This window comes from Natrix helvetica (assembly GCF_964273705.1).
Source record: "Natrix helvetica genome assembly, chromosome: 4".
Lineage (NCBI taxonomy): Eukaryota > Metazoa > Chordata > Lepidosauria > Squamata > Natricidae > Natrix > Natrix helvetica.
The window spans coordinates 156,392,507-156,409,394 of NC_138550.1; the positions used below are offsets into that span (position 1 = coordinate 156,392,507).

At 43.5% G+C, this 16,888-nt stretch overlaps 2 protein-coding genes across 3 annotated transcripts in view; one reads left to right on the forward strand and one right to left on the reverse strand.

Annotated features, from left to right (window-relative positions):
* The window catches only part of ATAD2 (ATPase family AAA domain containing 2), a 39,342-nt gene extending 37,712 nt beyond the window's left edge, over positions 1 to 1,630 (reverse strand). Inside the window, exon 1 of one of the 2 annotated variants that reach the window (XM_081951204.1) lies at positions 1,427 to 1,630. Coding sequence is in view for 1 of the 2 variants with exons in the window: in XM_081951203.1 (XP_081807329.1) it covers positions 9 to 227 (219 nt within the window). In the remaining variant the exon portion in view is untranslated. Of the gene's footprint in view, positions 1 to 8; positions 1,320 to 1,426 lie in introns of those variants that run through there. The other variant, XM_081951203.1, reaches the window with a different exon arrangement.
* Positions 1,631 to 3,889: 2,259 nt separating this feature from the next.
* On the forward strand, positions 3,890 to 13,516 carry NTAQ1 (N-terminal glutamine amidase 1). Its single transcript, XM_081952826.1, has 6 exons — positions 3,890 to 4,160; positions 4,710 to 4,809; positions 6,040 to 6,090; positions 7,696 to 7,844; positions 10,415 to 10,539; positions 11,588 to 13,516. Exons 1-6 carry the CDS (start codon positions 4,078 to 4,080, stop codon positions 11,704 to 11,706), a joined length of 627 nt encoding a protein of 208 aa, XP_081808952.1. The 5' UTR covers positions 3,890 to 4,077; the 3' UTR covers positions 11,707 to 13,516.
* Positions 13,517 to 16,888: the final 3,372 nt, after the last annotated feature.

Consider the following 16,888-nt stretch of genomic DNA (forward strand, 5'->3'; position numbering starts at 1 on the left):
AAACTCACCGTCCTGGCTTTCCGATCGGCGGGTGGGTCCCCGCTGGCGGGTCCGAGCGATCGACTTTCCACCGAGCGTTTCCTCCGAGACGAAGCCGGGGTCCTCAAAGTGAGAAACTCCGAACTCGATTCCATCGCTTCGTAAAGAGACTGCGGGGATCTCGAAGAGGCGCCGCCATGAGGCTCGGGGCGGCAAGAGCCACCCGAACCGCTACGGAGCACCACCATGGCGATGTCCGCCTCTCCTCAACTGCCTCTGAATTCTGGCGCCACAACGCCGAGCGCCATCTCGTCACCAACCGTTCCTCGGATCCCTCCGCCGTGCCGTCCTTCTTTCGTGCGGGATTTAATTTTCATCCAAGCCGCCGGCTCAGCGATCCGTTCCGATTCAAGAGTCTGCTGGGGCTGCCTCTGCTAACCAAGTTACGCTCGGCGGCAGCACTTCTGTCTCGCCGCTAGTTTTCCCCCTCCTGTTAAATAGATCCACCGCCGCGGAAGGACACGGCTCGCGTCTTCAGCCGTAAAAGTTTTTGGCGCGTGGGCAACTTGGCTGCGGCTTGTTTTCCTTCGCTCTGATTGGTCGGCGCTGTGGCGCGCGGCGGTTTGCTGCTCTTCCCCGCGAGGCGCTCAAATAGAGAATGTTTAAAACTTTGCACGACTCTTTGAGAAAGGCGCGTTTTGTATATCAACGCAACCAGCTCACTCTATGTTTGGAAACGCCTTGAAATTCACACGTATAAATCTTCTTAAGAATACATATAAAGTTGCACTCGTATGTGATGTACTCCCAATGGGCAGGACAAAACAACGCCACTATTCTGGTGGAACAATTTTATGGAACAATCAACCAATCTAATTGTACATATGTTGTGCACGGACAATAAAGAATTATTATTATGCACCTCGAATTAAAGTTTGTAGCAAACCTCCCTCCAACCTGGATTTCAAAGCCCTATGCGCTGCAATCTCCTACCCGCTGAGCTAATCGGAATATATCTATTACCAGAGGAAGCCTATTTGCGCTCTTTTGGCCATATAAAAGGCGATCCCACAGAAAGGGAAATAAGTAACGATGCCTTTTTAAGTGCGGTTCTTGGCATTTTGAACTAAACGTGTACATGCTTTAAGCTGTTTTCCTCGACACCACCAACATGGAAGAAAAAGAATTGCATTTCCCATATAATTTTGCATCTGTTCGAGGAGCAGAAGGGAGAGAATGCAATCCTTTACCGCAAATGAAAGGTACCAAAACAGTTTACATCTGGGGAAAAAACAGGTTTTGGATTTAAAAAAAAATCCTGCTGCAAAAATAAAAATACTTAATCCTTCTTTTGTCTTCACCGTTTTATCTATTCTTTTTAACAATTGCACCCTTGATTGTAATCAGCTGGAGGATCAACTCTTTTGTATAAGGAGGCCCTACTTACCTCTTGGCTTGTGAAAAGTCAAAATAATTTTGCTTCTTGGCAGTACAGTGGAATGGCACACAGTGCTGAATTGGACTAGGGTGGCCCATCAAAGTTAAGTTTCTGCTTAAAAAAAAAAGAAGCCAGCTCCTCTCCAAATATGCAGTCCCACCATGAGATCCCTTGGTTGCTGGGATTACTACGACTCCTTACTGCTCCTACGGAGCCAAGTACAGTTTGCATCCAAGGGACTCGCACAATATATAGAATCAGGGCACTAATACTGAGTAGGCTTTGACATATGTCCCTTTAAGCAAAGCGGTATCCCCTTAATTTTATTTCCTAACCAAGCAGTCCTCCCACAGCAGTTAAAAATAATCTAAAATGTTTTCTTACTTGAAGAGACTTGGCGGAGTCAGGAATGTTGATTCCCAAATGAATGATTTTTCTTAATCTGATCAGAAAGCTGACTCTTTTCTACAACCCCACAAAGAGCTTTATATTCTCTTTCAGGCAACAGGTGAGACTTGGCTAATCACTTTACCTGCCCGCCAGGAAAGGCTTCACCTGTTTGATTTCTACATACCCAGCTATTGTTAAAGACACAGAAGCAACGCCCCCACATAAGTACTTAAAAGGTGGAATTACATGGCTTATTTATATGATGTACTAATAGTAACAGCAGCAAATATTTACTTGGGGTTGTATTTTACACGTTTTTTGTTAGATTATCCTGAAAATTGAAATCCCTTTTTCATTGGGTTTTCCAAGGTGACGATGAATTAAACTAGCGGTGTGTCGTACAACTTTCAACAACTGTGGGTGGCTAACAATCAAATTATTATAAAACCTATAGAACATAGAGGTAAAAGCTGGCAAGCATGAAAAAGCAAGGGATCTCACTCTTCTTTACCTTTCCCAGCGTTAGATCCATTTCCAGAGAGCTGGATATTGGCATAATGTATCCCAAGAAAGATAATTGGAGCTTGGTCATTTGTGCCTCCAATGAGAACTCTGGTTGAACTGTTCAACAAGCCCTCGGTTTGTTTTCTTGGTTGTCCATGGAATACTATTCAGAAGTATTTCTGAGGCTTTGCTCCTAGGCAAATGTCCTACCTGTCAATACAACCTCCGACCTATCAATGACTACTTCAGCTTCAACCAAAATAACACATGAGCACATAATAGATACAAACTCAAGGTAAACAGCTCCAAATTTGATTGCAGAAAATACGACCTCAGCAACAGAGTGGTCAATGCCTGGAATGCACTACCTGACTCTGTTGTTACATCCTCAAACAATCATAACTTTAACCTTAAACTGTCTACTGTTGACTTCATCCCATTCCTAAGAAGTCAGTTGGGGCGTGCATAAGTGCACCAGCATGCCTAAGGTCCCTGTCCTACTGGGACCCATTTATTTGTACCCATTTCCTGTGCTCTTATTCACGTTTGTTCCTATTCCTGTTATCTTGTACATGAGTGACAAACTAAAGAAATAAAATAAAATAAATAAATAAGTGTAAAATACAGATCTCCGACTTAGTGCCCTTTATGTGTCCTGGAAAGCCATTGATTGCAAATTGTAGTTCCAATACACTTAGAAAGGAACTGATTTAGAGGTCTGATGTTTATGCTTATAACTTCAACAGGGACACATGATTGGAGAGACATGAGGATGAAAACAGACCCGCCTTTATTTAAAGTGAAATCCTAAACAATGTTGCAGTAAAACGGGAGGGAAGGGGGTAGGGAAATCAGACCCCATAGAATGAATGAGCTGGAAGGGACCTTGGAGGTCTTCTAGTCCAGCCCCCTGCTCAAGCAGGAGAACCTATATAATCTCACACAAGTGGCTGTCCAGTCTCTTCTTAAAAACCTTCAGTGATGGAGCAACGCCCACGGTTTATGGAGGCAACTGTTCCACTGGTTAATTGTTCTCACTGTTAGTAAGTTTCTCCTTAATTCCAGGTTGCTTCTCTCTGATTAGTTTAACTGACACTAACTCAAAAGCTATAAAGTACTTTGTTAATTTGCAGCTTCTGCCTTCGCCTAAGAAAGTCTTTGCCCTAATAAAAGATTTGGCCTTGCCCTTTAAGGGCGAACTGGACCGAATCCTATTCTCCAAAGTACCTGAAGGTAGAACAAGAAGCAATGGCTGGAAACTAATCAAGGAGAGAAGCAATTTAGAACGGAGGAGAAATTTCTTGGCAGTTAGAACAATTAATCAGTGGAACGACTTGCCTCCAGAAGTTGCGAATGCTGCAACACTGGAAGTTTTTAAGAAGAGATTGGATAACCATTTGTCTGAAGTAGTGTAGGGTTTCCTGCCTAAGCAGGGGATTGGACTAGAAGACCTCCAAGGTCTGTTATTCTATTATGTATTATCTAATTCTAAGCACACGCACATTGGAATTGCCACAAGATCGCTTAACCGCTTCGTCTCCTTTTGGCTCCTCTTAGTTGAATCGAGCAGCCTTGCAATGCAGCCGGCGTTTCCGGGGGAAGGCGTTCCTTGTAACGCGTCCCCCCAGGACGTTCGGAACCGCACGCGTGGAGCGATGCTTCTTCAAACGCCCCCCGTTGCCAGAGACGAGCGGCTTCTTGTTCTGGCTTTCTCCGGGAAATGCACCTCTTAATCTTTCCCCTTGGCCAGCCAACGTCGGGCTTCAATGGCGGAGGCGGAGGCTGTCCTGGCCCGCTACGACCCGGTGGTCTCTTCTCGCTCCGTTTGCGTCTATACGAGCTGCTATTGGTAAGACAGGGTTATCCCTATTATAAAACCTAGGAGCGATCGCCGTTATAGTTCCAGAAAATCTTAATAGGGCAGCCGATGTCAGTCTACCAAAATTTCCTCCAGCCCTCCAAACAATCCGGAAGCATTTTTGAAAGAACATTTTGATTTATTAGGTACTGATAAATAGATGCAGAATGATACAACATATTGCGGTTAGTCATTGTACTATATAACACAAAGAGCCCATTTAATCAAATTGATGTTACATCTCCAAAGCTAGCCTTCGCTTTTCCTCCATGTTTGAAGTCCTGTTTATTTTTCTTAATGGGAATTTCATTTTTGGCTATCTCTGGTAAAAAAGGTATTGTATACAAAATGTACACAATACCCTGGCAGAATTAAACACTTGATTCCAGGTAATTTATGACCATTTGTACAATTGTGTAGAAGAGAGAATGAATTGAATAAACGTGGGAATACATAATAACCTTGAACAATTAAGATTTTAGGAGCAGAAAAGAACAGAAACGTAAAAGTATGTGAGCTCCTGTTTTTATTTCTCTACAGTGAAGAAAATATCTGGAAACTTTGTGAACATATCCGAAGCAAGAATCAATACCCTTTAGAAGAATTTTATGCTGTTTTCATTTCCAATGATAGAAAGATGGTAAGTTGGGATGTGGCGGTAGAGCAAACAAAAACCAACTGCCTTAAATGTCAGGATCAAAGCTGTTCTACTTGGTTTGGGGCTTCAGACTCCCCTTATCCCATTGCTGACAATTCTAATAGCCTAATAAGAGCCATTTTGGTCTAACAGTTAAAGTTACCATATTTTTCGGAGTATAGGACGCACCCTTTTTCCTAAAAAAAAAAAAAGGCTGAAAATCTGCTGACATAGCCTATAGGGAAGGGGCATTGATGTAACAAAGCTTGGCAAAACTGTTTTGCAACAATAGGTCATATGTTGAACTGTTGGTGTTTTCCCCAGGTGGAAGTTATTGACCCAGCTAGTGTGCCTGTGTACTGCTAGAACCATTAACTACCTAGTTAATTATTCACTTAGCTAACTATGTCAATAGAATCCAATGTAGCAGAATAAATGGTTGGAGAAGGGTCAAGTCAAAATGTTTGAAAGGCAAAAAAGTGCCTTTGTTATTGTTACTGTGTTGTTTGAACAATGCAATCTGTTCAAACAATGCATCCTTCTATACATACAACAGCTCTGTGTGTGTGTGTGTGTGTGTGTTTTCCAGCATAACTCTGGAACGCCTCAAGCAACTTCAACCAAACTTGGTACACAGATGACTTACTCTCTGGAAACAAACACTGTTGGATTAAGACACCCCTAACACCCCTGGGGTGGGGGGGTGTTCTGTTAAGATCCAGCCTGTTGTGCCTTAAAATGGCTTCAACAGTACTGCCATAAAATGGCTTCTACTATATAGCGCAGTGGAGTTGCCATGGCAACAGCTTCACAGTATTCCACTAGCGGGCTCCCTCTGGTAAGGGGAAAAATCCAACATTAGAAATTACGTTTGGTCCAGGATTATTTTTGAGGACAAATGTATGGATTAGGATAAATAAATACCCGGGCATTGCCAGGTTATCAGCTAGAATTTTATAAAATGGAAGCAGGCAGAGAGGAGTTGTAGAAGGAACTGTAGGGAAATATGTGCTGGACATAAGAAAAGGATAGGCATTTATTTAGCGGACATGTTTTTGGAGGGAGAAAACTACTGAGCTTCTGATGCTAGAAAAAGAATTTGTGTAACAGATGTTACAGCCACAAAAAAACACCCTTGAGTATTTACATGGCATTTGTTTAAAATGTATTAGCTATTATTTGATGGGAGTTAGACCTTAAATTATTTTAACTATGATCTTTTATAATCTGCAGGTGCCACTTTGGAAACAGCAGGCAGGATGCGAAGATCAGCCTGTGATCTGGGTGAACAAATCTACCCTTTCTTTGCACCGTTTCCCATTGCCCCTACCATGCAATTGCTTTTTAAATGTATCTTTGACAACCAGATCTGTGAAATGCGCTCAGTACAATGCAACCCAATGTGATTTTAAAATGTTTCTTCAGCCAGTATGGTCATTTTATTTATTTATTTAGCGTATGCAAATGCATGGACTTACAGTGGTTCAAATGTTAATGTCCAGTCCACACAGCCATTCAAAGACAGGGTGGCCTATATACGTTGCCGTGTATTTAGAGAGCCAGGAGTTCTACAAAGATGTCTGGCTGCCAACTGTCGTTAACTGCCAATTCTTCAATGTAGTCTGGCTGCCAATTGTTGCTAGTCGTTTGGTTTACCCGGCCGTGCTATCCAGGGTGCAACACGAGGAGGTGAAGTAGCATCACACCCCAGTATGATGGATAAGTTGGTGGACCCAAGAGTAGAGATACCAAGCTCTAGTCCCGTGATGGAGAACCTATGCAGAGGTGGCACGCAGAGCCCTCTCTGTGGGCACGCGCTCCGTCACCAGCTGCTCTTCTGGTTTCTGGCACGCGCATGCACGCCAGCCAGCTGTTCTTCACGAGTACCAGAAACCAAAGACCAGCTGGCTGGTGCAAATGCGCATGCCTTTGGGTTTCTGGCGCTCCGGTGCACGCAAAGACTAGGTGGCTGGTGCGTGCATGCACACTGGCCAGCTGGTCTTCAGGTTTCTGGTGTGTGTGCGCGCACATGTGCGCTCTCTCTCTCTCCAGTTTGGGCATTCAGTGCCGAAAAGCTTTGCCGTCACTGTTCTAGTCTATACTCAACCATAGATGTTTCCATAGACGACTTTGGGCCAGTCACTCTGGCTCAGCCAACGTATATCACAAGGTCGTTGTTTGAGAGCAAATGGGAAGAAGGAGCACCATGCATGCTACCTTGAAGTCCTAAACAAAGGGCAGGAGATACATCTGGTGAACAACGATGTCCTCTGGATGAGTCGAATATGAAGTCCCATCATTTTCAGCTGTTCTGTTTGGGTGATCAGATTGTAGATTAGTGTGGTCAGTTATGAACATGTTTTTAAAATAGGAGTTCATTCCTTAAACCAGCTGTATATGTTAAACTAGGAATGTGCTTCATGGTTTGTTTACATTAGAAAAATCACCAAAATCAAAAGGCTGAGAAACCTTGTTTTGATGTTGATATATTCTTGATTAATTCTAAAACGATTTGACCAATTTGAATGAACAATTTAAACAGACGTTTTTGGTTTACTTGTTTTCCTGTGCAAATGGTCACACGCAACTCTTAAATCTCATACATATTTTAGCGATATTTGACTTTTTAGGTTAAATCTAGGGCTGCTTTGTACTAGGACAACGACAAAATGCTCAAATCATGCATGCTGAACTCTTTAGAATGATCCATTCTATGATTCAACTGGCTAGCATTCTTGTATACCAGAGCTAAGAAGGAACCCAATAACTAAAACCAAATAAATCATATATAACATATTGTTGAATTGGGTTTTACATGTAGCGGCTTATCCTTTTTCCACCTTCCTCTGTAACCATCACAGGTTCTCATTCTCCATCTTTTCTTTTCAGGATTACCATGTTATTTTGTTACATGTGTCGAATGGAGACCAGAACTATATCTATGATCTTGATACTGTCCTACCTTTTCCATGCCCCTTTGGCACTTACATTGAAGAGGCTTTCAAATCGGACAGCATTATTAACGCTGAATTTCGAAGGTGGGGATATCAATCACAAACGTTCCAGGCATAGCTTTAATAGCAGTAAGGCTTGGGTGTGCCAAAGTTAGACTGATACCTTACAGTTCATAATTTGAGATTCTTATTGCATCAGCCTAGAGAAGTGGAAAACTCTCTAGGACCATAAAAATAAATTTCAGCTGCAGAGTTCTATTAATCTGTTAGTGGAGTCTGTATGAATAAAATCTTATTGCACTAATGCCAAGAATACATCCGAAGAAATGAAGAGCCCAATTTGTTTAAACTTTCATTTGGCTTTAAGGCCAGAATATAAAATGATGCCGTTTGTATCTATTCCATAAGTTGTCTTCAATAGCATTTATTACACTTGGTTGAAATCTTACAATCTGTAACCTAGAAGTAAGTCCCAGTGAGTCTCTAGCTGGAATTGTATCAAGATCACTGCTTACTTAATCAAACGGGTAGTTGAGGTGGCGCAATGGTTAGAGTGCCATACTTCAGGCTACTTCAGCTGACTGCTAGCTGCAGTTCAAATCTCACCGGCTCAAGGTTGACTCAGCCTTCCATCCTTCCGAGGTGGGTAAAATGAGGACCCAGATTGCTGGGGGCAATAGGTTGACTCTGTAAACCGCTTAGAGAGGGCTGTAAAAGCACTGTGAAGCGGTATATAAGTGCTATTGCTAGTCCTTGACTTACAACTGGCCGCTTAGCTACTGTTGGAAGTTAACTACAGGCTCCCCAAAAGCTACTTACGACCTAGTTTCAAAGTTCCAGCGGCTGCACCACTCTCGCAGTCATTCGCCATTATGACAGGCCTCAGGGATGCTGTAGTGCAGGTAGTCCTCGACTTATAACAGTTCACTTAAGCGTCTATTCAAAGTTACAATGGCATTTTTAAAAAAAGGAACTTAAGGCCGTTTTTTACACTTACAACCACTGCAGCATCCCCATGGTCACATGATCAAAATCCGGATGCTTGGCAACTGGCTCATATTTCCATCAGTTGCCGTGTCCCTGGGTCATGTGATTCCCTTTTGCAACCTCCTGATAGGCAAAGTCAGTGGGGAAGCCACATTCACTTAACAACTGGGTTACTGTGTTATATGAGTGGCGGTGGTGCAGTGGTTAGAGGGCAGTACTGCAGGCTACTTCTGCTGATCACCGGCTGCAGCAGTTTGGCAGATCGAATCTCACCAGGCTCAAGGTTGATTCAGCCTTCCATTCCTTCCGAGGTGGGTAAAATGCAGCCCCAGATTGTTGGGGGCAATGTGCTGACTGTGAACCGCTCAGAGAGGGCTGTAAAAGCACTGGGAAGCAATATATAAATCTTGAGTGCCATTGCTATTAACTGAACGCCTGCGGTGATTCATTTAACAACTGTGGCAAGCAAGGTCGTACAATGAGGCAAAATTCACTTAACAGGTATTCCATTTAGCAACAAAAATGTTGGGTTCGATTGTAGTCGTGAGTCAAAGACTAGCTGTACTCACCTCCAGCAAGCAAGGAGAGATCAGGCCAGCTTGCAAGCTGATACAGGATCAGCTTTCTTCCAGACCCAGCCTCACAGCAAACCCATTGCCAAACTTGTAGGGGCATCCCAGGGCTCTCCCATCCCTGAAGCCTCCTGTGCTCCATTGAACAATCCTCATATTCATTGAGCAAATGTTATCAGGGAGAGCAGAGAGTTGGGATCATTAAGCAAGGTATTTTCAATCAATCATCATAATATTGCAGGCAACCTCTGTAAATTGACTGCATTAGCCACCATGTATTAGGTATAAACCAGTGTTGGCGAACCTTTTCAGCACCGAGTTCTGAAATGAGAGCGTGTATGCGTGCCGGCCACCTGATCTTCCAGTTTCTGGCGCGCATGCACAAGCAAAGACCAGCCGGCGCGCATGCACGCACCAGAAACCAGAAGAGCAGCTGCCTGCTGGGAAGATGATCTTCCAGTGGTTCAGCACACACATGCACACCGGCCAGCTGGTATTCCCACATGCATGCATGCCAGAAATGGGAAGAGCTGCTGCCCGGTGTGCGCATTCGCATCGGGCAGCTGCTCTTCCGGTTTCCGGCATTCCTGCCCGTGTGAAGACCAGCTGGCTGGTGCTCCGGAACCTGGAGGAGCAACGGGTGAGGGCTCGTGTGCCCGGAGAGATGGCTCTGTGTGCCACTTCTGGCACGTGTGCCGTAGGTTCGCCATCACGGGTATAAACTGTGGCTTGTGAGTAGGTACAAATTATGACTCGTGAGTAGGTATAAACTGTGGCTTGTGGATTAACACAACTACTGGACCAACCAAAGCATTTTATAGCTCGGCGTAGTTGGCAAATTTATCCAATGGGGTTTTTCCCCTTATGTATAGAATTCTTTGTCCTTCACTTTTGGCTTATATGTACACTTACCTGTAAAATATTCCTGTGTAATGTAAAATGCCAACCATTCGCCGTTTAATTAACCCAAGGTGAGTCAAATGCTGAACAGCTATTAACTATTTGATTTAGCGGTAGTTGAAAATGCTTGTGGGAACTCTGCTTTCTGAGATAGGCAATCCTGATCAAATTATTCTAAATGCTTATCTTTCTTAGGAAAGTCAGATTGGTTCGAGCTGATACGTATCTGAAGACTTTTGCTTCTGACCGATCGCACATGAAAGACGCCAGCGGGAACTGGCTGAAATCTCCTCCCCTATATCCATGTATTGAAACTGCAGGTAAATCATAAATGTTAGTGTTCTACACCCAAACAACACTGGATCTCCTGTTGATACCGAGTTTAAATATTGCAGTAAGCTGTGGTTTGTTTCTGTCGAATAAGTCTTATTTGGTTAAGTTTGTACAGTGTAAAGTCGTGATGGCGAACCTATGGAACCATGTTTGGTGGCACACCAGCTGTCAGCTCTGGCGAGCATGCGTGCGCCAGCCAGTTGATTTTTCGCCCTTCCGGAGGGCCAGGGAAGGCCATTTTCCCCCTCCCTCCCCAGGCTTCAGGAAAGCCTCCGGTGCCTGGGTAGGGGTTGTGCACGCATGCACAGGGGGCAGGATGTCATGTGCGTATGCGCAGGTGGGGGTCATACGCAGGTGGCCGGTGAGGATTGCGAGGGCATGCACACGTGTGATAGAGTGCACACGCACAATTTTGGCACGCTGTAAGAAAAAGGTTCGCCATCACTGGTGTAAAGCAGTAAGTCTCCAAACTGAGCTTGATTGGTAGGGACTCATGATTAGCTCCAAGACTTGGTGCAGCAAATGCTTTGTATCCAGAACAGTGTTTCTCAAGCATGGCAACTTTAAGATGTGTTCTGGGACTTCAACTCCCAGAATTCCTCAGCCTGCCCGAGAAACACTAATCAGAAGATTCCAAAATGAGAGAGAGAAAATGCAATACATTTTCTTAGTTTAATTCATCTCATTTTTGCAGTTTCAGCAACCGGTTCTTTACTCAGCTCCTTCCTTACTCTCTGCTAAAGTTTAGATAACATGGATCAGTCCGGGGCTATTTTCTTCCAAACTCTAAGCTCTTCCCACTTCTATCATGGTGGTTTAAACGGCAACAAGTGTCTAGAACATCTGGAGGACTCAATTCCTTCATGGAGCAATGCTAGCTTTGCCATCTGGAAATGAGTCTTGGAAGAAGAAAATTGAAACTGAAAAGAGTTGCATATCATGAATATTTAGCCTCTTTTCTCTACTCTAGAGCAGAGAATGTTTTCTCTGCTCCAAAGAACTTAAATAACTTTCAATGCTTTTTTTCTTTTTAAGATTACAAGATGAATCTGGATGACTTTGTTAGTATGAATCCAGAGGCAGGCTGGGGTTTTGTGCTGAAACTCCCTGATTTTGTGCAAGAATTCGGCAGTCAGACCTATGAAGAAGAATAATGAAGAATTAAAGTATGTATATAGATTTGCCATGCTATTTGTATATTGCCGCGGTTAAAATTGGAATGATGTTAATTGTGGTGCAGCAAATAAAAATATAGAAAATGAAGCTTTATTTTTGAATATGTATGACACAAAAGACAGCCAGTTTGGTCTAGTGCAGTGATGGCTAACCTTTTTGCCATCGCATGCCAAAACAGGGGGAAACACGGGGGGGGGGGGATGTGCCATTATGGGGGTCACCCATAATTCTATACGCCCTTCCCTCCGCACATGCCTGCATGACCCCCCCAGCACTCTCACCGCTTTTGGCACGTTATGGCACGGTGGACCCATTCTTCGCCCTCCCCAGGTTCCAGACCCCTTCTAGGAACCTGGGGAGGGCGAAAATGGCCTTCCCCAGCCCCCCAGAGGCCCACTGGAGGCCGAAAACAGCCTGTTTCCTGACGTCCGATGGGCCCAGAAGGCCCAAAAATCAGCTGGCCGGCCCGTGCATGTGCGCCGAAGCTGAGCTCGCATGCCCACCGATATGGCTCTGCATGCCACCTGTGCCACGTGTGGCATAGGTTCGCCATCACTGATCAAGTGGCTAGAAACCAGGAGACGATAAGTTTTAGTTCTGCCTTAGGCCTGAAAGCTGACTGGGCAACTTTGGGCCAATCACCAGGAAACAGTAAGTTCTAGTCCCACCTTAGACATAAAAGCTGATTGGCTGACTTTGGGCCAGCCCCCCCCCTCTCAGCCCAACCCACCTCATAGGGTTGTTGTGGAGAAAAAAGGAGGAAGGAATATTATGTATGTTCACCACCTTGAGTTACTTACAAAGCGATAAAAGCGGGATTAAAAATAAACCTTACTCTAAGATTACATTCATTTTTTTTATATAATCTATAATGTTTTCTAACCACAAAATCTATATATTATAATTTCATTTCTGTCTCACACAAAAAGTCTAAACGGTTTTCCAATCAGCATTAAGACTACTGTCTTTAATCAAAACTGTTGATGTTATCGTCTCAGCAAATTCCATCATCTTCACCATACATTGTTCATTATGGGTATTGTCAAATCTTTTCACTATTACGCATATAAAAGTTTTACTGCTGTTGTCATACATTAAAAAAAAAAAAAAGTTCCCAGAGTTTATTTTCCAATTCTTTCACAATCAATCTCAAACATCTCTGGTTTAAGTTGCATCTCAATCTTTAATATCTTCTGGATTAAATATTTGAAACCAAAAACAGCTTTTTCGAATGTCCACCGAGCATAATTAAAAACGTTTCCCATTATGAATTTTTGATGTTAAGGGATCCTGGAAACAGGAGTTAGGACTAACAGTGGCCTATCACTAGATGTCAGTCTTTACTTCTAGTCTCTCAGTAAAACAAAGCTGTAAGAAAATTTTGGTTTCTTAGCTATCTTTTTTCTCCTCAAGTGGATAGTTTAATAAGAGCCATAATGATCAGCAAACCTCCTTCAGAGGACTTAGTGACTTGCTGAGGTATTAGCCACCATCATATGATGTTACACAGGGTGTCGCCACAAAAACCAACGTGGCTGACTTATCATAAGTCTTCAACAATTCCGCTCCCAACAAGAACTCATGATATTTTGAGGTTGTTGCCTGACTCAAGTGAGAACGTAGGTGTAAATCATTTGCACCTCATCAAATATGGGGGCGTTTAGTACCCACATATAGACGCATATTGCCAGTCACTTTGACTCTTTGTGTCCTGGTGAACATCATTTTAATCGGCTGTTGGCTTAGAGCAGGGGTGTCAAACTCGATTTCATTGAGGGCCGCATCAGGGTTGTATTTGATCTTGGGGGGAGGGTAGGGGGGACGTGGCCAGCTCAACCTCATGTTAGGGGCACCTTCCTGAGCTCTGTTTTTGGCTATGACAGCTTCCTGCAACCCTCTGCCAGCAGCCCTCCAGAGCTCCGTTTGCACTGGCAGAGCTGGTCCTTTGTTGTTTTCAGGGTGGCCCCTTGGGCCAGATCTAAGCACCCAGTGGGCCAGATCTGGGCCCCGGGCCTTGAGTTTGACACCCCTGGCTTAGAGTTTGGGTGGATCCCTCTGGCTGGCATGAGCTAATGGGAGTTGATTTGTTGGCTCTACTCTTTGTGGGCTCTAGTTGCACCACCAGTCTGGTGAAATTGATTGAAGCACCATCCTACTAAGATTTTTGGGACAGTGGTGGGATTAAATTTTTTTTACTACCAGTTATGTGGGCACGGTGTGGCTTTCTGGCCCTGGCTTTGTGGCTGTGGCAGGGGAAGGATACTGTAAAATCCTCATTCCCTTCCCATCCCACTAACCTGCTTTCCAGCTCCGTTCTCCTGTTCAGGGCAACAAAAGAAGATCAGCTGGGAGGCTGCGAAGCAGTGGGGGCGGGGCCAGCCTATTTGCCCGTTCTCCGAACTACTCAAAATTTCCGCTACCGGTTCTCCAGAACCTGTCAGAACTGGCTGAATACCACCTCTGATTTGGGAGAGTTTAAGCCACTGGTCCCAAGTTTCAAGGACAGTTTGATTGCAAGCTGAAAATAGAAATCAGCAGCGTGATGTGGCTGACAAAAGGCAATTTTACCCTGCATGGATAGAACAGCATCCAGATCACGGAAAGTACTATTTCAGTTGTAATCTGCATTATTCAGATCTGCTTTAAGTCATGTGTGTGCATTGCAGTTTAACAAAGATTCAGGAAAAACGGACAGTTGCAGAGAAGGGCTATAAAGATATCAGGAACTGGAAAATCTTATGAGGAGAGACTGAGTGTGTTAATCTTGGGAAAAGACAGTTAAGGGCATTATGACCGATCAAGTTCAGTTGTTTAACAACTCAGATTCTGGGCAAATTTTCGGGAGGGAATCGTAATGTAAGAACAAATCAACAATAGAATCCCAAGACCAAGCAAGGCTATGAGTTGTCCGATGGGATTTTTACTTACGGTATTAAGAAAATATATATGACTGCCCGACTCATGGTGACTCCAAACAGTTTACAGAAGTAAAGGTTCAAATAGATAAAGGTTCTGCTCGCACATACTAGTCGTTCCCGACTCTAGGGGGAGGTTCTCATCTCCATTTCAAAGGTGAAGAGCCAGCGCTGTCCGAAGACATCTCCGTGGTCATGTGGCCGGCATGACTAAATGCCGAAGGCACGCGGAACGCTGTGGTTCCTATTTTTCTACTTGCATTTTTACATGCTTTCAAACTGCTAGGTTGGCAGAAGCTGGGACAAGTAACAGGAGCTCACTCCGTTACGCAGTGCTAGGGATTCGAACTGCCGACCTTTCTGATCGACAAGTTCAGCATCTTAGCCCCTGAACCACCACGTCCCTCTAAAGGCTCAAATACAAAGCCCAATAACCCACTGCAACCCCCTGGTGACAACAGTCAAAGAAACCACTTGATGGGCTCTGTATAACCCTGGGACCCCAGGCTCACAGACAAAACCATGTCTTCAGGGCCAATCTTACCTCCTTGAGGATTAAGCTCCACAGGAAGGGAGCCACCACAGAGAAGGCCCTTCTTGGTTGCACTAAATGGAACTCCTTAAGAGAGGCGACCACTAAAATATCTACAGCTTCCTTGGTCTGGTGTAAATTATTCTGTAGTGAATGCTTTAATCTGGACTCCAGCCCTGAACAGAGATGTAAATGTAGCTTAAGCAGCCCTTTCCAGCTCTATAGTATAAGAGAGGCATCTGTGGTATTGCAAAAATATATATTTAACATAGCAGTTTATATGCGCTAAACTTGGAATAATTTACAGGGGAATATTTAATGTGACTCTTCTTGGATCAGCTTATGTTGCCTGTTCCAGTCGTTTGGCTTTATTTTTATTTTTGTAGCTTCTCCAGAGTTCCCAAATAAATCTCAGAAGCAAATCCAAGTTTGTTTCGCACTTGGTTTTCTTCTTGCCAATGTTTTATGAGCAAACTCAATAACTTTTAAGTGTTTTTGACATTAGCCGAGTAATGAAACATCTCAGGAAGAAAACCTCGTTCTGCAAATGCCTGATAGTTCAACCTCGAGCTACACGCATTTTTAAAACTGCATTATAGAGTTATATTCCACCTTGTTTGCACAACTCAAGGCCATGTACAGAATGTGCCTAGCTCCTATATTCCGACAACAGCAGCCTTATCGTATGAGTTGGGCTGGGAGTGATTGATTCAAGATCACCCAAACAGCTTTCCTGCCTAAGGTGAGACTAGAATTCTCAGTCTCCTGGTGGTTGGCCCAAAGTCACACAGCCAGCTTTCATGACTAAAGTCAGACTAGAACTCCGTGTCTCCTGGTGATTGGCCCAAAGTCACATAGCCAGCTTTCATGACTAAGGTAGGAGTAGAATTTGTGTCCTCCTGGTTTCTCATCCAACTCCTTAACCACTGCTCTAAGATGGCTGTCAAAAATGATTTATTCTAGAAAAAAATATATATTTCTCTGTTCCCTATAAGGGTTGACATGCTGTGTACATTCTTTTTTTCAATATAGCTTATTTCTTTGTTCTCTCTGCCATCCACCCCATCCGCAGTGATTGTCAGGCCCCTCCACAAACTAGTATAAATTTTGGTTTATTACTAGTAGTTACCATGTTAACCACTGAGTCAAAAATTGTGCTTTTCAAAGTGCAAGGCTTGTGGGAAAATAAAAATCTTGTGGTTGTGATTCTGTTCCAAAAGGTTGCTCTTTTGGTGAAGTAATTGTCTACCAGCAAAAGGTGAAATCTCTGAAATTTCAACAGGAGCAGGTGGCTTTGATAATACAAAATGAATTTCATTGCAAAATAAAGTTGTTGAGCTACAATAGGTGATGCATATATTGTTTCTCCGAGGTAGATGCATAAAAGATGTATAATTTAACTCCCAATGTTTTTCTTCCAAAGAAGAAAGAAATATATTGTGGGCTTAGTGGGGAATCTTTCTAAAAATCTGGCTTTGTCTTCACAAAGCTAATTTCCCTCCATTCTCTGAGTAATGATTCTCACATGAGTTTAGGTCTAAAACATATGACCAGATTGTTACTGTTTTAACATTTCAAAATCTTCAAGTTGAAATGGGGCCTTTACATTTTTTTTAAAATGCTGTTTTTTGTTTCTGACTCTCTGACATTGTGGCTGGTCATGTATGTTAAGGTTCTTTCCCGGGTTTAGGGATTTAGATCAGAGGTGGACAA